Source organism: Portunus trituberculatus, chromosome 27 (genome assembly GCF_017591435.1).
Source record: "Portunus trituberculatus isolate SZX2019 chromosome 27, ASM1759143v1, whole genome shotgun sequence".
Taxonomy (NCBI): domain Eukaryota; kingdom Metazoa; phylum Arthropoda; class Malacostraca; order Decapoda; family Portunidae; genus Portunus; species Portunus trituberculatus.
Genome location: NC_059281.1, coordinates 14,247,367 through 14,271,353, shown reverse-complemented (window position 1 = coordinate 14,271,353; position 23,987 = coordinate 14,247,367). Strand labels below are relative to the sequence as shown.

At 40.3% G+C, this 23,987-nt stretch overlaps 2 protein-coding genes across 5 annotated transcripts; both read left to right on the top strand.

The window, feature by feature from the left end:
* Window positions 1–8: 8 nt before the first annotated feature.
* Window positions 9–10,770, top strand: LOC123509950 (mitochondrial ribonuclease P catalytic subunit-like). Of its 4 annotated transcripts, none has more exons than XM_045264612.1 (10): window positions 9–101; window positions 1,733–2,425; window positions 3,117–3,323; window positions 4,206–4,411; window positions 5,090–5,162; window positions 5,658–5,834; window positions 6,124–6,263; window positions 6,373–6,441; window positions 8,988–9,108; window positions 10,172–10,770. In XM_045264612.1, exons 2-10 carry the CDS (start codon window positions 1,733–1,735, stop codon window positions 10,610–10,612), a joined length of 2,127 nt encoding a protein of 708 aa, XP_045120547.1. In that variant the 5' UTR covers window positions 9–101; the 3' UTR covers window positions 10,613–10,770. The 4 variants fall into 4 exon arrangements, with proteins under 4 accessions (XP_045120547.1, XP_045120546.1, XP_045120550.1 ...); XM_045264611.1 differs by having other exon boundaries at window positions 16–113; XM_045264614.1 differs by lacking the exon at window positions 9–101 and adding an exon at window positions 356–504.
* A 5,061-nt stretch (window positions 10,771–15,831) lies between these two features.
* LOC123509951 (ethanolamine-phosphate cytidylyltransferase-like) lies at window positions 15,832–23,762 on the top strand. The gene is made up of 9 exons (XM_045264616.1): window positions 15,832–16,048; window positions 18,507–18,644; window positions 18,808–18,920; window positions 19,092–19,158; window positions 19,424–19,502; window positions 19,616–19,762; window positions 19,895–20,095; window positions 20,445–20,665; window positions 22,988–23,762. Exons 1-9 carry the CDS (start codon window positions 15,990–15,992, stop codon window positions 23,103–23,105), a joined length of 1,143 nt encoding a protein of 380 aa, XP_045120551.1. The 5' UTR covers window positions 15,832–15,989; the 3' UTR covers window positions 23,106–23,762.
* Window positions 23,763–23,987: the final 225 nt, after the last annotated feature.

Here is a 23,987-nt window from a genome sequence, read left to right as displayed (position 1 = left end):
CACAACACATGGGAACTGTGAAGCGGCGGATGTAAACAAACCAACAGCTGATCGGCCACCGTTGTCTGTGTTTAGTGTTTACTGTTTACCCTGGACGAGAGGCAAGTAACCACGTGAGTAATAAACTAGAAACACCATTGCTACTGTGGTGACTGTGCTCTGAAAATTTAAGGGGGTTTAAGTTGTATGGAAGAAATTTATGATTGTAAGTTTTTTCTTCCTTACTTTTTGCTTTGGGGGGACGTGAGAGGGAGAAGCGGCTGGGTGGCGAAGGGTGTGGCTGGTTTTTTTTTCCCCTTTTGGAACCCCGCCGCCAAAATGGTGTACTAGTGATGTGGTAGACAAACAGTTTTCACATGTTCACCTTGGTTACGGCCGGCAAAAGGCTGAGAAAGGAAGGGCAGGGTCTTGCTTATTGCAGACGGGGTTTTGTGAGTTTTTGAGACAGGGTGTGGTGTTCTTCAAGGCCTCGGTCATTGGTCGCTGGATTATTCAAGGGTACCGGTTAGTGCTTCATAAATTATTTGGTTATGGATTTTACTGTGATATATAAAAGATTTTGTGTGTTTATTTTCCTTTTTTTTCGATATGGTATTGGTAAGCAGGCTCTTCAAGGTGGTCAGTGGATGCTTTTTATTTTTTTCCATGGATATCATTAAATAACCAGTGAATATGCATAGCTATTTGTAACCCGTCCAGTGGTTAAGTTTTTATTAAGTTATTCCTTTTGTTCTCATAAATCTAGTTGTACATAGGTAGGTCTGTCTTTGTCATGCCCCTCTATTAACTAGTCTCTGCTTGTCTATAGGTTTTTATTTTTTTTTTTTATTTCATTTCATCTTATTCTCTTTTTTATGTATCTATTTATTTATCTTTTTTTTTGTGTGTGTGTATGTGTTTTGAAGAGGTTTTTATTTCCATTCTGTTATATATATTTATTTAATATTAATTAATTAATTATTTATTTATTCAATTTTTTAAAATCTATTTTTGTGTATGTGTGTGTATGTTTTGAGGGGGAGTAAGGGTTGGGAACACAGGGAGAAGCTAGAACAAAGATTCTGTTTACTACTATTATATACCTATTACATTAGTTCTTATCCATTATGTGGAGCTCCATCATATCATTATTGCCACAAATTTAGCTGTAACCAAACCCAGCGTCATTTTGCGTACCTTTGCTTCCCCAATTTTGTCTCTCATATGAAGTCACTCATTATATACATACCTATCTAGTAGTTACCACTTATTTATGTACAAATTAAGACCAGTAATCACTTCGTTATGATATATTGATGGCTGCATGTCATTTCATCTCTTCTTGATCTTCCTTTTTGCATTTTCTGTGCTTATTCTTCAACTCTTGTCGTCCTTAACTTTCGCATTCCTAATTTTAACCTAATTTGGTTACGTATCACATCCATTGCAACGTTCTTATTAGTAATTTGTGTAGCATCTATTTTCTTTTCATGCTTCACTTTCACTGGCCAAGTCTTTGCTCCATACGTAATTACTAGCCTCAATGTGGTCTTGCACACCTTATTCTTCATTTTTCATCACCTTTTATACTATATAATCTTCACATTTCTTTTTTCAAGTCTTCTTCCCTTATTAGTGTTTGTAAAATCCTTATTTGACTATATTTTTGTTCAGTATAACACTATTGCAAAAGTCTTATTTCACCATATATTTTGGCTCAGTATGACAACAACCTGGTCTGTCCTGTCCCCAGATGGCCCTGCAGCAGTGTCTCTCAAGGGGAAGGAAGGTGGTGCTGACAAACCTTCTCCCTAAAAGCTCTACACAGTTCCGACACTTGTTCAGTGCCAGATTACTGGACAGGACACATGTGCAAAATAATGTAAATGGCAGATTATTAACTTATGCTCACCAAAAAAACAGCAGCATTGTCTGTACGAAGTGGCATTGCTTCCAAACATTGAGTTGTAACTATTCAAAAATGGATAAAGACAGAGAATTCTTGAAGAGTAGTGTAGTACAGGATATTGATGATATTGATGACGATGGTGATGATGATGATGATGATGATGGTGATGATTATGTTGATGATGCTGACCAAAATGCTATCAGTCACATGGAACGCACCAAAATAGAATTCCAATTGGACAAAATATTCGACAAGAAGGAGATGTCAAGCAAGGAATGGGAGGAAACGATTAAGTTAATGTCGCGTGTTAATCCGTTTGTATCTGCGAGGACTTGTGACGCGATAACCATGAAGAAATGTCTCAGGGAGGAGAACTACAGTCTGGCCACCTCATACATGGAGCACCTTCAGCGGCAGGGATGTGAGCCAAATCTGTCCACCCTGGGAAACTACCTGCAGCTGTGTGGGAGGCGGGTGGACCAGTGTGGGGAAGACCGAGTGCTAGAGTTGTACCGCAAACTTATGAGGCAGGTTAAGGTGAGTATATGAGGCCTGAGTGGTTTTGTATGAGTGTGGATGGTTGACTTTGATCTCTGTGTGTTTGTATGTAAATTCCGTCCTCTATAAATCAGTCTCGCAAAGATTCCTCTATGGAAATTTCTTCTTAAGTTATTTCCTCATCAATAATTCCTAATAAGATCTATTTAATTTATCATGAAGAAGTGATTTAGTAACATCTTTATTTAGTATGATTAGTATGCTGGGCTCTATGTGTCTTTTTACATAGAAGAAAATGTTCAATAATTTAGCAAAAAGCAGGAAGAAATGTACCATAAACTTTACAATATATAAAAATTAATGCATGGTACTGTACATGGAGGCAGTGGCATAGTGGATAAGGTGGTGAGCATGGGATCGGGCAAACTTCCACTCATAGGTTCGAATCCCACCACATACAGCCTTAAAAACTTTATCATTTGTTGAGTGGTTCAAAGTTACCCAGGTTCTAGGTGGTTACACCAAAGATGTGCTTGGGTGGTGGTGATATGGGCCTTAATATGGGTACCACCATAAATAAAATTGCCTGTGGCACTAATGGGTAGAAGCTGGACAGCACTTCCAATACATACTCTTCAAGTATATCTACAAGTGTTATAGGCCATAACATAAAAAAAAAAAAAAACAGCATTAAGATAACTTTGCAATGGACATCAATACTTTCCTTCAGGTACTTGATGTCAGACTGGCCAAAAATGTCATTCTGAGCCTGACAGCCACCCGAGAGTGGCGCAAGGCCCTGGATCACCTGTTTCAGTTAAGGAAGATGGTTACTTCCTTGGAGGACGTGTACAGCGCCATCATCACGGCAGCCTTCAGGGCGGGCGAGTATGAGCTGGGCTGGCAGTACCTTGCAGACCTAAGGGAACAGAATCAGGTAAGACAAAACTGCCATTTCACAAATTATTGTGGCTGATTTGAGCATCCATGTTGTTCATATGTAATGCAGTAAATGTTACAAGATCTTTAGGTACAGTACTATTTGTGCAGTACTACATTTCTAGTTATAGATATCCTTAGTAGTGGCCTTCATAGACTGTGTTGTGTGTGTTCATTGCCTTGTGCTGGTAAAGAGGATATGCTTAGTACATGTGTTTGTTTTCTGGTACACACCGGTATCCTGTACTCAGGTAGAAATGGATAACGTTTTTTTAATCAGCTTGATCTCTTCAAGTACAACATGTAGCTGTAATCACTTTATTTGTTGTTGTCTTTTGTTAAGAATGTATTTTTGTTAGACTTGTTTTTCTCTTTTTTTCTTTTTTTTCTTTTTTTCTTTTTTATGTAATTGCAACATGTTGGTTCAAGTTTTCTCATTAATAGGGAAGCACAGTGACCAGCTATAATTCAGCTGCTGTCATTGGCTGCTCCCAGTGAACTTTTGGAGATATGTTGAAGGACAGCCTGTGTTGGGGTGAAATTTCATACAAACAAGTGCTATGATGAGGTACTGAGTTGTCACACCAACTGTAGGTCACCTGCTAAAATTAATTTAATTGTACTACTCAGCTGAGGGATGGCAGAGGCAGTGAAGGCAAGCAGGCTGGTGTACCTGGATTTTTTCCCTCATTCCTTTTAGCAGAACGAGTCCATTGTAGAATGTAAACAATGAGTTTTGCTTAGGTGGCCTGAAATAAACACCCAGCTGATAGAGTTAGTGGAGATCACTGTCCTGCACTAGACTTATAGATGTTACTGATGATTATGGTAATAGTTGTCAAGCAACCACCACAATCATGTTATAACCACCTCACTTCAGATCCCCCTGGACTCTGTGTTTCTGGAATGGGTGAAGCAGTGTGAGGTAGCAGAGAGCAAGGCGGATAGGGAAGCAATGGCGTTGACTCTCCTTCGGAAGCTAGAGAGCCATGAGATGTATCCAAGTGTGGATGTGATGAGGGAAATAACTCAGCTCTTCAGGGATGGACTGGGATGGTCAGCACACTACTTGAAGTTGAACAGGAAGTAAGCAAAGTGTTATTGTTCTTGCTTACTGGAGCTTTGAATGGAATAGCAGGCTCTCCTTATACAGTATGTTAAATTAGTTTCGTGTGTAGTATATTTTGAATCCTTTTAGAATTTATTTGTTAGAAAGTATTAGGTAAAACTTATTGTTGTCTTGGACTGTTACTCTGGAGAGTTCTATTGAGAATTTTAACCTTGAAGGTTGGTATATCTTCATGTAGATCCTTTTAAGAATTCAGTCTAAGAATCAAACAACCAGCAAGAAGCCAGTAGATCTCCACATCCTCTATTCAGTAAAGGCCATTGGGTTTCCTAAGGTGAGGCTAGTCTTAACACAAGTGGGGAGTGTACATACTGAGGTCAGCAGGTAAGTCACGCAATAGTTATTCCCTGCTTAGACTCATTTGTGTGAACAAGGGTGAGTACAAATGATGTGTTCCTATCTCATTACAGCATTTAACGTAATGTTTAATTTTATACCTAGGTAAGAAATAATGACCTTAAACAACAAATGGAACATACATGTAATTAGGATTTTGTGTTATTTTTACCCTGTCATTGAGATGGTCAGCCAGCAAAAACAATATAATGAGTATTTATCTTAATAGTACAAATTTACAACATATGAGACAAATTGTACAATTTATATTAATCTAGCAATTCTCTATCATTATCCAGAGGGGTGTGTCCAGCCTGCAGACACCAGCTGGAGACCAAGGCAGTGAGTGAAGAAGAGTTCAGGAATCTGCAGGTGAGTTGTGGAGTGTAAGGTAAGGTGGTCAAGTAAGGCATCACTGGGAAAAACACTGCAACTTCTTAACACTTATTGCATTGTGTTCAATGTTTTCACCACCATGCAGGGCCCTTCACAGACTCTTCTTGGTCACCTCCAAACACCTGTTTGATAACGATAGATAAGTGTGAACCAGCACTTAATCTAGTCATTCAAAGATTTAGGAAATTAGATATAAGGCAAGAAGTTGCAGCAGAGGTAATAATAATAAAATTAGAAAAAAGAAAATCAACCCACCACTTCTATGAAGACAGATATATTCTGTAATTTTATGCAAAACACTCTTCCCTATTGCTGAGTTTGCAGACCGTTACCTACTCATCTCACCAGACTCTTAAGGTGATCATTTTGATATTCTGTTATAAAAAGATGTTTATGTACAAGGGAACTGGAGCATAACAACACCCAAGGCAACCAAGAGTCCTCACACTTCCCTTGCTCTTTTTTTCACAGGAGGAGTTCGTGCCTCGGGTGTTGGTGAGGTCTGACATCTTTCGCTCCACCAACCCTGAGGAGTGGGAGGACTTTAAGCAGTATGTGGAGGAAAGGAAGCCCTTCTCTCTTGTAGTGGATGGACTCAATGCTTCTTACATCCTCAACAAGAAGGGTGAACACTTTCGACATAAATCTGTGAGGCTTGATTTGTGTTGACCTTCCCTGTTAACCTCTCCAATGTACTTTTTCCACTGCGATTGTTGGAAATGTACTTATGATAAGCTTGAAACAGTTAACACATTAGCTTGAATTTTCTTTTACATTCAATAACACGTTCAATAAATTCCCATGAAAAACCTACATTGTATAAAAAAAAAAAAAAGTCATGCTATAAAAGATCTATATTATTAAAATGTGATACAGTATTGATCACATGCAGTGCAGTACTTAAGTATACTCTTTGTTGGTGTGGTGTGGCTGGCAGCTGGAGGAGGTGGTGACTCAGGCACTGCAAAATGAGTCAAGAAGCCGCATCCTGGTACTGGGACGTCAGCACATGCAGAAATGGATGAAGAGAATGAGATGGAACAGACAGAGGGTGGACTTCTATACACTCAATAATATGTAAGAACTGGAACTCTCATTATGTTCTTTGTCTGCAGAATTTTATTTAAAGATTGTTGTGTTTTATTCTTCAAGCTGGTCTAATATCCCTAATCTTTGTGCCCCTCAGGACAAAGGATGATGGTTTCTTCTTGTATGCTGCCCTCCAGTCAGGTCTCGGCACTAAATTTGTCACCAAGTAGGTCATTTTGGATTAAGGGTCTCTCTCTCTCTCTCTCTCTCTCTCTCTCTCTCTCTCTCTCTCTCTCTCTCTCTCTCTCTCTCTCTCTCTCTCTCTCTCTCTCTCTCCAGGTTTGTATGGTTGTGTGTTTAATCTCACCTTACACCTCGTACTAAAAAGCATGATTCTGTTCCTGTTACTCTCTCTCTCTCTCTCTCTCTCTCTCTCTCTCTCTCTCTCTCTCTCTCTCTCTCTCTCTCTCTCTCTCTCTCTCTCTCTAATATCTGTTGCTTCAGGTGGTCAAGAACATAGTGGCACTTGATAAACACCACACACATTTCTGCCCCACGTGGTGAGCTGCTGTAGGAAGTGTGATCTGATCCTGATGTCCTTGGTGAACCATGACACCTGACTAATTTTTCTCAGCACACCCTGATTGCAGTGCCACTTTTTAAAGATGTTTGCTCCACTTGCATGGTTAATTAATAGACTCACTTGTGGAGGTGAACTTTGATCCATCACACACACACACACACACACACACACACACACACACACACACACACACACACACACACACACACACACACACATGCAGAGGGGTTTTGAGCAAGAAATATTTATGGATTTAGAATGAAGTTTCCTAGAGAGTTGATACATAGAATAGAATATTAAATTAAATAAATAAATAAATAGATGTAATCACTAAAATAATCAACAGAACAACATATCTCAGTAAATAAAAGAAAATTGAAACAAGCGAATGAAAAAATTGAAAAGTAAAATCAATAAAAAAAGAAAGAAAAAAAGCAAGCAAGTGGGTGTTTAAAGAAGATCGACTTCCTGTACCTTGTGTCCAGTCCAGGTAACCCTTGTCCTTCTCTGTGTTGACGAGTGACCTATGACTTGCACCTCCACCCAACGATCCATATTTCCCCACGCTTCACTTTTTACTGCAAGGTTTTTACTCACATCTCTTACTAAAGTGTTCCATAGAGTGCAACTCTCTCTCTCTCTCTCTCTCTCTCTCTCTCTCTCTCTCTCTCTCTCTCTTGTTGTGTTTGTAAAGATGGCGTCACATAGGGCAAATTTCTTCCAACATGCTGCCCAATTAACATAGTACCGGAGTTTATACTTTTTTTTCCCGGTCTTTCTTTTCCGGTGGTCCGCCGCCGTACCTCGCCAAGAGGAGCAGTTCCTCGTGGTCAGTTTGGTCTCCTATTATACCTGCAATTGAAGTTGGCTTAACTAATTTTCCCGGCGTCTCCAAACAGCATTTCCTTGGTGTTTTCATTCTCAAATCTCTTCACCAGAATGGATAAACTCTCTGTCACATGGGATCAGTCAGGCATTTGTACAGGAGACCTGCACTGGAGGATAAAACACACTGTTCTTGTAAGTTCTTTATCATACTTTTTCATTTGCAGAAATTCTCTTGTGGGTCTACAAAAACGCTTCCTTTAGGAAGTTTTCTCATCCTTGTGTCACCCTGCTAACCACCTATTTCCTGCAGTGGATGGCAACACCTGCGGCACAGCTGACATGCTGTGTTACGCAGCTGTAGCTTGTTGTTTGCAAAGGACTATATTTTTCCATAACAGTGCATGTGTATACTCTTATGCCAACTATGGAGTCAACAGAATAAACTTACCCTGAAGTTGGTTGGCCCTGCACCTTGTACGTACGTGCATAGTACCACCCACAGGTGTCAGCAGAGCAATAGGAATGGAGCTGAAAGTTGCCAGTCTTTACGTGCTGCCTCACCAGTGCCGCGACCATCTCCTTTTGCTTCATGTCATCAAAGACTTCCGCGACGAAGACCAACAGCTTTGCTGTGTTGTACACACACACACAGGTCAGAGACAGACAGACTGACTGACTGACTTATAGTTACCCAAGGAAAGTGAGTGGCGCAGCTTCGCCTGGTAGGCTGGCTATCAGTATAAACTCCGGAAATATTATGCCCGGATCTTGCTGGTAAGGCCAGCGAAACGGTCATTTATTTGATTTTAAATACTCTCAACAAGTCCAACACCACAACAATCCTCTCTTCCTCCCGATAGCAGAACATAAGTTGCATGGCGTCACCTGCTTCTCAGTTTTCCCAGTCAGCAGCAAAGGCTGCAAATAGGAGAATTCTTCCCCTCTGGGCGCTGGCGTAATGAGGGGCGGCCGAAGGGAGGGGAAGGGTAGGCTGTGTGTGTGAAGGGTACAGATACGTAAATGTACGCCTTAGGTGCCAAATACTCTGCGAACGTCTCTCTCTCTCTCTCTCTCTCTCTCTCTCTCTCTCTCTCTCTCTCTCTCTCTCTTACAGCCAATATTTCGGAATTACAGTTTAAGGCAGAGAGACACGAGATAAACAAAATGAAGGGGGCCTCCTCTTACTACGTCACTGCTGACCTCTCGCTGACCTTAGCCTATCACTCACACACATCCTCTCCCCGTTTACCCCTCTCCCATTCCTGGTTTTTTTTTTTTTTTTTTTTCTCCAATTCCTCTCCTGTTAGCGCAGCGCCATATGACTCACTTGCGGTGCCTTCAATGAGCCATTTTTCCTCTAGTGATATGCTGCGAGACCACTTGTTCCGCCTGGGCGAGGTACCGCTCCGTGATGCCTTCAGGAGGTGGCAGAGGACCCACCAGGTGATGGCCTACTCCTCTGCTGGCTGCGTCCGTCTGGTGGTGCGTACGAAAGTTGTATTGTTTTGTGTTGGGGGATGTAAGTCAAGCTCAGTTAAAAGGGAGATAGAGAAGCTTTTTCAGTTACATTGTAAAGATGTGACAGAAACCTATACTGTAGTGTGTGTATAAGAGAGAGAGAGAGAGAGAGAGAGAGTAATCTACTAATGAATAAGAGGACATCAGAAGTATACGAGTAATATATTCAGGAAGTAATATTGTGAGGGGGAGGAGGGTGTGAGTCCTCTGGGGCGAAGGGAGGGTGTGGGCCCTCTGGGGGAGAGGAGCGTGACGCTAGCAGTGCCTTGACACGCACGTTGTTTGGTGTGGAGCGTTGCCCCCTTTGGCCGTCCTCGATTGTCCCCATTACACACACACACACACACACACTTTCCGTCATGCAGATGTGAACAGTTTGTGTGCATGTATTCAGTATGTGTGGGTGTATGACGGTATCCGAGTATTGAACACATCTTGCTTCTATTTCTGGATACAATTCATGATGCTTTGCTCGCTACTATGAGTATTTTCGAAGGCCAAAAATATGAATTCTCTCTCTCTCTCTCTCTCTCTCTCTCTCTCTCTCTCTCTCTCTCTCTCTCTCTCTCTCTCTCGAATAATGAGAAAAGCATCCTTAGTTGTTGTTTTTTTCCTCACATAAATAAGTACCTCCTTTAGGCCATAAATTCCCGCGTAAAGTCCACATGATTTAAAAAAAATTACACTCTAGCCAGTTCAACTCCCAGAGCCAGAAGTAACTGAATGCAACGGACTTGGGAATAAAAAGGAAGGATTTTGTTAGGAGGCACGTATGAATAATGAACACAACTCATCGATTGTACATCTTGAAAGACCTTTTGCGTGCTTCCTGCTCTCTCTCTCTCTCTCTCTCTCTCTCTCTCTCTCTCTCTCTCTCTCTCTCTGTGTGTGTGTGTGTTATGATGTGGAAGAATTTAAGGAAAGCAAAGACCATGTGTCGTAATTCTGAATCATGCCTGACTTGCGGACTCTCTCTCTCTCTCTCTCTCTCTCTCTCTCTCTCTCTCTCTCTCTCTCTCTCGTACAGGCACCAGCCAAGTTCACTACGGTGACTCAGGAGTGGCAAGCTGGCGGAGAGAGCGGCTGGCACGTCCCTTATGATGACGGAGCCCAGCGTCAGTCTTACGAGGTGCCTCCCGCCTGGCTCTGCCTCCACCCGTCTCTCGTCCTGCCATCCCCGCCACTACATGTCAGCCTCGAACCGCTACCCCTCAACAGGACCAAGAATACCACTAATCCTTATCAGCGCCTTATTCCCACTAAGGACAGCAGTGGAGGGATGCTTAAACAAAAACAGCGTAGGAGTGATGAGATGGACGGGCCTTCTATGGTTAAAAATCTCGCTTCTAATGTTCCTACTCGCGTTTCTCTTCGCCCTAGTCAGTTTCCTCCCAAAAGGCGGAAGTCGGAAAAGGCGGTTGGGAAAGTTAATTTGAATTCTATATTTTCTGATGACAAGAGTAGATAGTGACGCAATACAGTTGATAAAGGTGTAGCAAGGGATAACATACGTATAGGTGTACTTTTTATTACTTTTTTTTCGCTATGTGAAGATTTTTGTGAGGTTAGTGACATAGTAATGATGTACAGTTGATAAGATAAATAAAAGATAACGTAGGTGTGTGTCTTCCCTTTTTATCTAGCCTGTTGGTCAAAGTATAACGATAACGTATTGTATAGAAGTCATTATTATACGATTTTGAACATAGATACCACATGTTTATAGTAAATTCCTTATATTATGAGAGGAAAAAGATAATAACATAGCAACTTCTCGGATAACAGTATAGGAACCTCTTTCTCACTCAGTTGGAAATAAATAGTTTGCATTATAGTCTCTCTCTCTCTCTCTCTCTCTCTCTCTCTCTCTCTCTCTCTCTCACTCCGTTGATCAGGAAATCTCAGCCTAGGTTAGTGACGTTTTCTGGAGCATAGTTCGTCTGTTCGCCAGCTATCTAGCGGGAGATCGTTTTGCAGGAAAAGGAAGTGCAGGACATGATTTTTTTTTTTTTTTTCTATTAAATGTTGCTCCTGCATTGTTTTTTGCCTTTTGGGTTGGTGTTTATTTATCCTCAAGTGTAGAAATGACCTTGGTGTGTCAGGGAAGTTGCGTGTAGTGTAGTGAAGTACCGTTGTGTTAGTAGCTACCTCTTTTCTCTCTCTCTCTCTCTCTCTCTCTCTCTCTCTCTCTCTCTCTCTCTCTCTCTCTCCTTTTTTTGGGCGTCTGTGGGTTTTTCGACTATTTTTTTCTAACTAGGTAAAACTGATTAATATACGAGTGTGACCATGAAAGTTGTAAGTTGTGGAAGCAACCTAATGTTTTTTTTTTTTTTTTTTTTTTTTTCTTCTTCTTTTACTGGACTTTCATTAGCATACAGTGACCATGAAAATGCACAGTTCTGGAAGCTTGTTAAAATCTATTCATAAGTTTTTTTTATTTATTTATTTTTTATCGAACTGGTAAGATTTTTATTAATATCCAGCGACCTTGATTATAGTAAATTATGCAAGTAGGCTGTTTTTGTTGTTTATTTTAAAGTTTCGTCGTTATACTGACAAGACCAGAGTAAAGAGTATTTTTTAAACTTGTACTAAATGTGCCGACACTACGTACTACATTCGTAATTTGGTCATACGTCACTTGCGAAATATGGTGATGAAGATTATAATGATAGTAATAATGATGGTAATGATAGTAATTATAACAAATGTAATAGAATTTAATATACTATTTAATAGTGTGGGGTCTGATCAATATGTGTATATAGAAATATATTAAAGACAAACTAGACTCATTACGGTAGACCATTTGCGTCAGTGACTGCGTTAAAAAATAAATCAAACAATATTTAGATCAAACTGAGTGATAGGTAAAAAAAATATACATTAGTGGACGAATAAATTGACACTGCTCTATTTGCACAAACTAATAGAAAAAAGAAATCAGAACGCCAGGAAAGGTCAGTGCGCAATGCTGGTGTGTCGTGACCTTCAAGTGCCGCGGAAACGTGTTCGGACCTACACCACCCTCGGCACCCGAAGACACGCTCTCCTCACGTGTGGCCATTTAGATCTTGAACTTTTCCTACTCAAGAGGAGGGTGTAAGGGACATCTATCACTGTTCTCGTGGGCAGGTCGGTTTTTTTTTTTTTTTTTTTTTTTAAGTCAACGCTACATTATCACGCGAGAAGTACCGGTGCAGTGGTTTCCTTTGTTGCTACCATTCATTATATTTATTATTATTATTATTATTATTATTATTATTATTATCATTATTATTATTATTGGTGGTAGTGGCGGTGGTGATGTAAGGATCAGTGCGCTCGATAAACCCGGGTTCGAACTCATGCTTGCGGTTCGCTTATTTACTTGTATGCTGTAAGCCCTGCTCATGTAGACTGAACGGATGATTTTGGTCTTGCATTCCCAGGAAGAGCACAGGCCTGGAGTCTGCCCTCCGGTCACCTGTCTACTATCAGACGAAGCCGTGTGTGTTGTGCGCCATGGTCGAGACTCCCCGCACACCATGGTACCGTCGCAGCGGTCAGCCACGCGAGGTCAGTGTCAGCTAGGTAACGTCTTGTCAAGAACAACTCAGAGGGAACAGTAATCAAAAAAGGAATTTTATGAATAACTTTATTGGTGTTCCTGTTTACGGCATCAATGCGTGTTTAGAAACAAGGAGTTGTGTAACACTACGTAACCCTGGCAGTCCTGCAGCCCCGCCTTGCCCGTGTGTGTTGCGCCCTGTGGGGATGTGACGCAAGTTAGACCGTTTGATTGATTGACAAATAGAATGATTGATTGATGCCTCGCAGCCGCAACAATGAGGTCACATGGGCAGAAAGGGAGCTGTTAGCGCATATTGGACACGCGATATCAAAACAATCGCGTCTCTCTCTCTCTCTCTCTCTCTCTCTCTCTCTCTCTCTCTCTCTCCAGTTGATATCAGATTTATTGGTGGAGAAAAAAAAAAGTCAGACATTAAGGTAGAGTGCAGTGGAGCGTGGTGAGGGGGGATGCGTTGTTGATAGGGAATGATGGGGGCGGTCACCATAGGCACCTACCCCGTGACGTCACAAGATACGCGGGGAACAACTTTCTAGCCACCTGGCAGGCGTGGCAGTACTTCATTACGGGGATTACCAAGACATCCTGATATGCTCTGTCTGTCAATATACCCTGACTTGAGAGAGAGAGAGAGAGAGAGAGAGAGAGAGAGAGGAAAAAGATTACATAATTTTGCTATTTGTGAGGTGTATTCTATTTTGAGAACTGCGCTCGTGTGTAAAATCGAGATTCAATATACGTTGCACGAGAGAGAGAGAGAGAGAGAGAGAGTGTGTGTGTGTGTGTGTGTGTGTGTGTGTGTAGGGATCGAGAGGTAGGGTACCTGCTGTGAATAAATAACACCACCGGATCAGCCAAAGAATGTTACACATTTATAGGCACTGAGGCTACGCTATGACTATTACCAACTCAACACACACACACACACACACACACACACACGAGTATGATTGATTCGTGTAGTAATGTAAGTACTCATTTTCGTTACATTTTTATACCCATTGATTGATTTGCGGTGCTCAGATGATAAGTAGCGTAGGATTACAGTGATGGTTTGTATGTTTTGTACAGTGGCCAGCAGTGAAGGGCGGTCAGGTGATCTCACGTGGTCAGGTGGCCTTTCCTCCTACATTATTCAGGAGCAAGAGATAGAGTGACGTACCAGCTTGCCAGGGTTATCGGATTCTCTACGCGAGTTTATCAATGGGTGTCACTCCCTTATCGGTCTTTCCCTTCTTGACCCGTGACTCAGAATATAGTGCAGTAACAGTACACATTGTTCATGAATTATGTCTCTTATGTTTTCATTGTCATTTCGGCGACAAATTTCAAATCACATACTCATGTTATGAAATCTCTGCAATTACGCTCAATCCGCATCATCTCAATGATAGCTGAACTGTGTTATCACATGTATGTTATCGCTATAATCTATCAGCGAAATTTTTCATAAAATGTACTGTACCTTTTGTCCTTAAATTCCATGCCATCGCTACGAGTAATAATCCTATTCGCTATCAAAATCACTATTCTTTGTCCGATATGGCGTCATTTCAGTCACGTGATAAGAAGTACAACATAAAACCATAATAGTTGTAATGGAAATGACAAATTACATGAACCAGTAATTGTGCAAACCCGATGTAACACTAGTAAGGCGTTAAGTTCACGCGTATAGACTCTTATATAAGGCGTGTGTTAAACTTGGGTCGGCCTTGAACTGGCGTCATGGCTAGGAGGTTACGTGGTTGGCACTTGGCTGCGTCTCTGTGTGTGTGTGTGTGTGTGTGTGTGTGTTTGTTGATTGGCTGACAGGCAACAGGATGGAGGGCAGCCAAGAACGGTGTTTTATCTCTTCAGGAAACGATCAACCTTATGAATACTTTCTTCGCCTAAATGTTAACGACGAGCGTTCTTATGTGTATGTCCTTATGTAACTTGTTAACCGTTCTGTTATCTTATTAATTTCTCAAGGGGATCAAGGAGACTGAATGTTTCTTCATTATTATTATTATCAATTTGACGAGTTCTTCAGCAAGTTGATCTAGATCACACACACACACACACACACACACACACACACACACGATACTTTTAATTATCCTAACAAACGGAGCGTGAAGCGGCAATTAACAAAGTTGGCCAGAACTCTGTGTTCGAATTAGGGGAATGTCCAACACTGCCTAGACGCTACAACAGAGACATGCATTCACAGAAGTTAGCTGCCTCCACGTGATCAACAGGATTGCGTCACCACTTTATTTTAACAAGTGAGGCAGGGAGCAGAGGGAATGAGCAAACGGAAAATTACATACGCAAGCTTCCTTAAATAGTTAACCATATAACCGATTGCAAGTTTAATTTCCTATGTGACCTATGCGAATAGCCTCTTTTCCCTGATCTACATTTTTTTTCCCTGCGCTATGAATAAAAACGTCAGTTATGATTATTTTTTTTTATTCACGAATACTGCTTGTGAGACATTGATATCACAAAAGCTATTTACACGTTAATTGTCTTGGCATTATGTAGGCAAGGTTATGAGTTTTATCAGCTACGCTTCTCTCTCTCTCTCTCTCTCTCTCTCTCTCTCTCTCTCTCTCTCTCTCTCTCTCTCTCTCTCTCTCTCTATATATATATATATATATATATATATATATATATATATATATATATATATATATATATATATATATATATATATATCGTACTTTGTCTTTTCACAATACTTAGCTGAGATATAACGCCCCATCCGTTCCTTGAATTGTGCTTATCAGCGTTGTTAAGGTCAAAGCTCTCTGATACGATTGCTGTATGAACTGCATAAACTACATCTTGAAGAGAGAGTGATCAAAGGAGATAGGCTCTGTATCTTGAGAAGGGCGCGTGAGACGGTCAAAGTTCCCGCGGCCTATGACACTATCGTACGAGATGCGCTGCGCAGCCCTCAAGGCACCACGTGTGGGCCTGCAACACCCTTATACAATGTTATCTACCTTATTAAATAATTCCTTGCCCTTTGAATGTGAAATAGTACCAGTTATCAGGTTTAATGGACACCTAATGATTACTGAAGCTCGTGGTATGGTGCAGTGGGCGTGGCCGGGTTGCGCGTGTGTACGTATGTGTGTGTGAGTGTGTATGTGAGTGAGTACCGAGTAGTAGTGAGGGTGCTGGATGTGTGGTGGTGGAGCTGCTGCCGCTGTGCTCGCGCGTCGTGTCACTGTGAACAGGTTACACCGGTGATCGTACAAGGTGCTCCACAGGTGCCAGCATGGGAAGCCAGACCAACAAACATGACGGGGAGCAAGTGCGGGTTTGGTGTGACGGCTGGTGAGTTCTGCCGCTGCCCCGACTTAATTACCTTGAACACACGACCTTCCTTGCAACATTAAGCGAAAGCTACACTTATTTTTGGTGTGCCCAGGATGCTGAGGGGACGTGTGCATCGGCTTAACCTTTATATATCATGATTAAGGGTATTTTAACATGGAACTGGTCACTTTATCAACCCCACTGCAGACGACGGCTTTAGTCTCGAGGCCTTCACGTGGCGGCGGCTTCGGGCTGCATGCACTATTATTAACACAAGTTTCTCCCACTTTTATTACCCTTAACATTTTTTTCTTTTAAGTACATAGTCTTTATTAAACCTGGAGTGGTTTTGTACCAGTGGACGAATGGTATGATTGGTAAATGCTGGGGCGGGAAATGCAGTGGTGTGTCTGGGTGAGGGATCAATGTGGTGGCGGGGAAGGGATGACCCTATCAAAGTCCCCCCTGTCATGCACCTCACGCTACGTCAAGGGGGGGAGGGGGGAGTCGGACGGAAAGCATGACCTCTTTACTGATCCTTGCCTACATAGTGCTCATTTAGAAGCAAGACAGTGCATTGCTTTAACCTTGACCCTGTTATTTATTTGTATATACCATTGTGTATTTACTTAGTCAGTGTAGTTCACAGAATGAAGTTAGTTTCATGACATAACTAGCAGACAGGGATTTTGTACTTGACCCAGCTAGTTAGAGCTTGAGAGAGTGAGTGAAAGTGACTGGTGGTAGTAATTAGCCTACATTCCTATAGTTTTTTTTTTTTTTAGTTTATTTATACCGTATCCATTTTAGTTTATTTATTTATTTATTTATTTTTCTATTGTGACATTTGTAGAGTTGTGTGTGTGTGTGTGTGTGTGTGTGTGTGTGTGTGTGTGTGTGTGTGTGTGAGATTAAGTACTTCATACTGTTAGAACGCAATAGTTATTAGCATATCAGTTATCTAGCTGTACGTAAAGAGACCATATAATAGCTAGTTATAGGTCTTTACAAATGAAGTAACCTTGTAAACTTGCTGAACAAGCACATTCACATGACTTACTGAAAGGGAAAATGTCAGAATTGAATTTTTTATGAAGGTATTTTACTTGATTTTGACTACTAGGAACTTTATTGTTCGAACAGAAAATTTTTGATGTGTTGGGGAAGCTTCATGTTTGTGGTAAGAAGATAATCATTACTATTATAGTGTCTGTTAATGATAATAAGCTTGCACTTCAACAAATACCACAATTTTATTTCACACCTATTGTTGAAAGTTGGAAATATTTGTCTGTCAGAATCCCAAGATGCATTAAATCTCAGGTGAGCTGAGATAAACAGCAAAGCTCCTGCTATATCAGCCATGCCTGTTCCATCACAGCAAGCAGAAATAAATATTTTAGGTATTTCAAGTTTCTGTAAGAACAAGTGTATGTTCTTTAGCCAGGACTAGGGCATGTATTGATTTGCAAGACCCATTTAGTTTGAATAATTTAGTGTCCAGATTTTGAACCTGTGAAATTTGTATGTAGCCACTCATGAAAAATGTGAAATATTTATGTTGGGTGGGACTGTATGGTATGCATGGTATAGTAACCAATGCAGAGTACTGCTTGTGGACTAAGTAAAGTTCAGTGAACCTCATGTGTTATTACATTATTCAACATTTCCTTAAGATAGCTAAATGAAGAAATTTCTCCTGCACTTTTTTCTTTCTTTTTGTTTGTACATTACATTGTATGTATAAGTGTTAGCAAAACATTTTTTTTTTTTCTGTACAGTAGTTCAACACTGTTGAGGAGATTTATTGATCTTCTAGAATGAAAGTCTATTGCCCTTTGTACCTTATGTTGGCTGCAACTGTCCTTGTAGGTTTATCCTGTTTGTGAGACACAGAGGAAAGCTAAGGCTGGCAGGAGGAAGCAGGAAGTTATGATGCAAATGGAAAAGAAGCCATTGAAGTACTTCTTCCTAACACGCAGTTTGCTATTTGGCTCAGAGAGAGAGAGAGAGAGAGAGAGAGAGATCATATAATAAATGTTTCCATTAATACCCTTCTTTTTACTGGATATAAGGGTAATTCATGGATTTAAGTTATAACGTCTTTTACTTTAGTCATGGTGAATATGAGGGAAAGAATATGTGGTGTGATAATAGCTAAGACTGAATTGTAGATACAAGGTTTCTGTTATATAACTAGCAACTACTAGATGTTTGCCCTTGCATATAATGAACAATCCCTTTGTTCTGGTTATAGACAGTGACACCATTCTTTATTTAGCCTGTCATTGAATTGCTTTCAAGTTCATGGTCATTGTAGTCCATAGTATCAGTACTGAACCTGAACTTCTCTATCAGGATGTGTAAAACTTTCTTTATAATCACTTATTAAGGAAATGTCTAACCAAGTAAAGCTGATTATCAATTGACTGAAATATGGAAAAAGATAAATTCAATCATTGTGATGTATTTACAGTTATGATATGGTCCACTTTGGTCATGCAAACTCACTGCGCCAGGCAAAGGCGATGGGGGACTATCTCATTGTTGGGGTGCACACAGATGAGGAAATCACCAAGCACAAAGGGCCACCTGTCTTCACACAGGAAGAGAGGTAGGGAATACACAAACTGTGGCCACACTTATCTTAGGGTTTGAAATTTAATGCATATTATTAAGCATTATGTGATTTTTAAATTCTATGGTATGCATTGAATATTTTCATGCACCTGCTTAAGTATACTTTGTGAATGTGCTTCTTCCTCCTCCTCGTGCAGGTACAAGATGGTGCGAGCCATTAAGTGGGTGGACGAGGTGATAGAAGGAGTGCCTTATGTCACCACCATTGAAACTCTTGACCAATACAACTGTAATTTTTGTGTTCATGGAGGTAAGATGTTACTCAGAAGCATAGTATTGATATGTTAATTGACTGGACTGTTTTATGAAACAATGATGTGATCAAGGTAGGAAGAATTGAAAATATGATAGAAATGTGTCATAAAGAAGGGGCTTAGGATAGATTATTACCATCTTTTTACCTTTGTCTTGTGGCTTGCAGATGACATCACCATGACAGCAGATGGCGTAGACACCTACCACATTGTCAAGGCTGCCAAGAGATACAAGTAAGTCACTGAATGATTAATATGGCATAGGAGAGAAGCTGGTATGAGATGGAACATTTCAACCAGACACTGTGCAAGAATAGGTTTGAAATGTGCAGTTGTAGATTCAAGAGAATTACTCATTGTTGATCTTAGATTTACAGAATACTGTATTTAGTAATTGTTTTTATTACAGCATTTTATTGCATCCACATTCAATTATTGCCTTACAGTTTGCTGTGTGATTATGGCTAAATGGCAAACTACCGCACTTTTTCCTTGACAGAGAATGCAGGAGGACTGAGGGCGTGAGCACTACAGACCTGGTGGGCCGCATGCTGCTGATGACTCGCCAGCACCAACAGGTCAGCATTCCTACATGTTATATTTTGATCTTGCATGTTTCACCATTCATGCCGTCTTCTCTTCTGTGAAGTATAACATGATCTTCTCCGTCATTAAAGCTTTTATTCCTCAGGTTGGGGAAGCAGAATATCTGGTGGAAAGAGGGCACTCTGACAGCCTGGGCACCGACGCCAGTGCTCGCTCTCCCTGGACAGGTGTGACACAGTTTCTTCCTACCACCCAGAAAATCATCCAGTTTTCATCAGGCCTCACACCAAAGGTCTGTTTCAAATGTTGACTCGTCTGACAGTACTCTGTAAGATTATACTGTGATGATATTTTAGTGTTCAGTGTTCTTTTCTAAGTCATGCAAGTGGTAAGGGCATCACATCCTATCTTTTCTTCCCTACAGCCAGGAGACAAGATAGTATATGTGGCAGGGGCATTTGACCTCTTCCATGTGGGGCACCTGGATTTCCTGGAGAAGGCACGGCAGGAGGGAGACTTCCTGGTGGTGGGGCTTCATACAGATCCAGTGGTGAATCGCTACAAGGGTGCCAACTATCCCATCATGAATCTCCATGAAAGAGTTCTCTCAGTACTTGCCTGTAAGGTGAGTCATATCCAGATGTGTTCAGAATAGAAGGTTGTTATATTTTTAGCCCCTTTTATTTCCTGGTTTATCTTGAATTGATACTGTTTATCTAAATGAAGATAGTTCTGCCTTCAAAGAAATTGAGTATAAATATAAATATCTACTTGTTAATTAGTTAAAGTTTATGTGATAAAATTGTGAAAATGTGACATCATGGAGATTGGTATTTGCTCTATACTGATTTCAACCTCTTGCCTTGCTATCACCCATCAATCTTTATCCATCATTCCCTGCATTGACATATTACCAACCTCTTGTTTCATAAGCTACCAAATGTAGTTCTCACTCACTGCAACTTCCTCCCCAGTATGTGAGTGAGGTGGTCATTGGGGCACCATACTCAGTGACCTCTGACCTCATGGACCAGCTGAAAGTGGATCTAGTTTGCCATGGCATGTCTGAGATTATGCCTGATGCTGATGGTTCAGACCCATACCTAGAGGCCAAGAAAAGAGACAAATTTAAGCTACTGGATTCTGGCAATGACATGACAACTCAGAGAATAGTGGAGAGGATCATTGAACACAGGTAAGACTCAGAATGATGCTGTTGTGCTGTTGTATAAATTCTGAGGTTATTTCATGATTTTCCTCTCTTTTGTTGGATAATTAGGTGTGTTCAGCTGGGTAGAAGATAGATCAACGATAACAAGACTTCTGGTGAAGTTGGTAGTGAGTGTTAGATATATGCAGCTTTAGTTTTGTATTAGTCCTGTGTGTTTCCAGAATTGGGCACTGCACACATTGCAATCTGTGACATGTACAAGCTCGTTTTGAAATTGATACAAAGATCAGAATGTAGAGATTTAACATGCAGAATTGCTTCTAGGTAGTTAATTGATAGTAATTTGACAGTTATTTCCATAGTTGCTAATATTGTTTACTCAAAAGTTACACAATTTCCTTGCATACTTAGTTATATAGTCGCTTATCATAGAGTATTAATTCTTACCTTGTTATTGGAACTCTCATGAATGCTCACAAAATAATGGATGTGATGAGTGATACATAACTTTTCTGCTTTGTCTTCTGAGAAGAGTATTAGACTTGAGTGTTAACCTTTAAGAATGAAATGAAAATGTGTTAAGGAACATATAACACTGCAAAAGTTACCTATTAAGGTAAAAGTACCAAATCTCTGCACTTTTGGGCTGGTCTACCTCAGGGGTCAGTAGAGCTTAACCAGCCCAGAATGCAAACAGTTTATCTAGATAGCTGGGGAAAGAAAGACTGGGAAGGTTGTATTTTGTTGGTTGTCCTCAGCACACTTCATCATTATAGCTATCACTATATCATATTCATCACCACTCATAAGATGCCCTTTCTCACCTCCAAGGCATTCCTGCCACTTTCTGGTTTGTTACTTCCACCCCAGCAGGGGGCCCAGCCAACAGCCATCTGAGTGCAGGCAGTACCCTGGAGGACCAGGGACTCGGCTATATCACCCTTGGGAAAGACAGCAGGACTTGTCAATAGCAATAAAACACACAACAAAGGAGAAAATGTTCACAGAATAGTGTAACACCTAATACTAAGATATTGAAAGACATTAAATTTGTCATTGCAAACTCTTCTTTCTGAAGCTGGTTCAAGCATGGTATTTATTACCTCCCAAATAAAACTAAAGTTTAGATCTTTAATACAAAGTATAACTTTGGTTCCATCACTGCCAAGCATTAAAAAGTAACTATCATAATATGAGATATTTTCATAAATTACATCTTAATGGTGTGGCAATGAAGATTGGAATTGTTTTCTGGTGATTGTTAGAGCCAGATTGCTGAGTGCTTTACTAGTTCCAGTAATGCACTTTGTCATAGTAGTCCTTCAGCTACATATGTTATAGTAGCAGTGTACTGCATCACACTGAGATACACCAGACTTGCCATCAGGTAGTTTTGGAGCATTGGTAGGTACACATACTGGTAGCTAGAGTTTTTGGTGAGTAGACCCCCTCTTGACTCTGGTGGCCAGTCTCTCAAGGGCATGATGCAGCCTCTAGCCCTAGTTCTCTAGCCATGCAGATAGTGAAAGAGCTTAGTCTTTGTTTAAGCTTGATGACAAGTCTTACTTCCTTATTGTGCCCTTGTATAAAGGAGGACACCTGCAATTTTCTTTTATTTTTACTGAAATAATGTTTGTTCTGAGAATGCAGAAATTGAAATTGAATGTCTAAAATAATTTCCTTTTTATTTTCTGATTTCAAAACCCTTAGTTCCTGGTCAGGATGGTCAGTAATGGTTCAGTTTTGACCTGAATTGCATGTGTTCCCCTGCCTGGTGAAGCTCAATTGGAAGTGTGTGGTGCTTTGTAGCATCTTTAGATACACATACAACTGATGCAAGTCTTTCATATTGCATACCAAGGTTTTCCTTAGAATAATACAACACCTTGCACTACCTGGCATCCTTCACCCCTCCCCTGTGCTGCTTAAAAGGAAGCAGACAAAAATATGAGCAAACCAATACTTTATTTTTTTCTTTTGTTAATTCATAATATAATGACTTCAGTAATAGGCAACCTGTCCTTGTGTAAAATCAATCTGTTACCTTGAAATTTCATTAACTATTCACATTAATGCAAAGTGTTAGATTTTGAATTATTGGGATGCATTATTTTACCTCTATACGTAATTGTGTATATATATATATATATATATATATATATATATATATATATATATATATATATATATATATATATATATATATATGTGTGTGTGTGTGTGTGTGTGTGTGTGTGTGTCATAGTTTGGATTGATGAAGATATTTTTATCTTTTTCTGTGATAGAATACTTTTGATTACAATGGAGTTTTACGATGGACAGCATCTTAAAATATTGTTTGTACAGGCTGGACTATGAAGTGCGTAACAAGAAGAAGGAGAAAAAGGAGAAAGCTGCCTTTGCTGCGTACATGAAGGCCAAGGAAGAGGGCCGCCTCAACATTGACCAGATATGTGTGGAGTAACACAGTGGCTTGCTACACTGCAGCTCACTGAGAGATTACATGATCAAGTCCTTTGTACCATAACTATCAGAAAGTAACATTCATCTATTTAGAGCCTACAAAGAAATTTTGTAAGTTAACAAATATTCTCTCCCATGCCCTGCCATCCTTGCCAACCTTTATAGTTGTCGAAGAACTGTTGAAGTTTTCGTGAACACCGAGATGCTTCTGTGGTAAGGCATTGCAGAGTACTGTTATGTTTGTCACTCCTGTCTCAGTTAGAAATATTTTATTGCTTTTTGTATATTATGTTTTATTTGTGAGATGATGGCATTTGTTTTGCAGTTAAGCTTTTGCATCATTGCTAATGCTATCCCTGTGCAGGTTGAGGTCTGGCAGGGCAGTCATTGGCCAGTATGATTACTATATTTGTCAGCGCATTAGATGCACTTCTCTTAAAAATATGTATCAAATATATACTGTGCATGTAATCTGGCCATAGCACAGATGTCTAGGCCTGTAAGCCTTTGTCTGTAGGTGTGGAGTTGAAGCAGTAATACATTAAGCACAAATATTGTTACCACCAATAAAATCTCTCTCTCTCTCTCTCTCTCTCTCTCTCTCTCTCTCTCTCTCTCTCTCTCTCTCTCTCTCTCTCTCTCTCTCTCTCTCTCTCTCTCTCTCTCTCTCACATTTTATCATGTAACAATAAAAAATTCCACCAAACATATCTAAAAAAGGGTCTTATGCAGAAGTGCATGTAATACACTGGCAAATGTGTTATGTATGTAAAATTGAAGAGTATCTAGTCAATATTGCCAAAAAAAAACCTGCCTAAAATACATATATTTTTATTTGAAAGCAGTTCTATTCTATTAGACAATTGTTATATGTAGTATTTGA

Excerpts from the sequence above, each read along its gene's own strand:
- LOC123509950 (XM_045264612.1), top strand. The coding sequence starts at position 1,733 with ATGGCCCTGCAGCAGTGTCTCTCAAGGGGAAGGAAGGTGGTGCTGACA. Across the intron at positions 2,426-3,116 it reads AACTTATGAGGCAGGTTAAG|GTACTTGATGTCAGACTGGC; the intron begins GTGAGTATATGA and ends ACTTTCCTTCAG. Across the intron at positions 6,264-6,372 it reads TTCTATACACTCAATAATAT|GACAAAGGATGATGGTTTCT; the intron begins GTAAGAACTGGA and ends TGTGCCCCTCAG.
- LOC123509951 (XM_045264616.1), top strand. The coding sequence starts at position 15,990 with ATGGGAAGCCAGACCAACAAACATGACGGGGAGCAAGTGCGGGTTTGG. Across the intron at positions 19,503-19,615 it reads TGACTCGCCAGCACCAACAG|GTTGGGGAAGCAGAATATCT; the intron begins GTCAGCATTCCT and ends TTTATTCCTCAG. Across the intron at positions 20,666-22,987 it reads GAGAGGATCATTGAACACAG|GCTGGACTATGAAGTGCGTA; the intron begins GTAAGACTCAGA and ends TTGTTTGTACAG.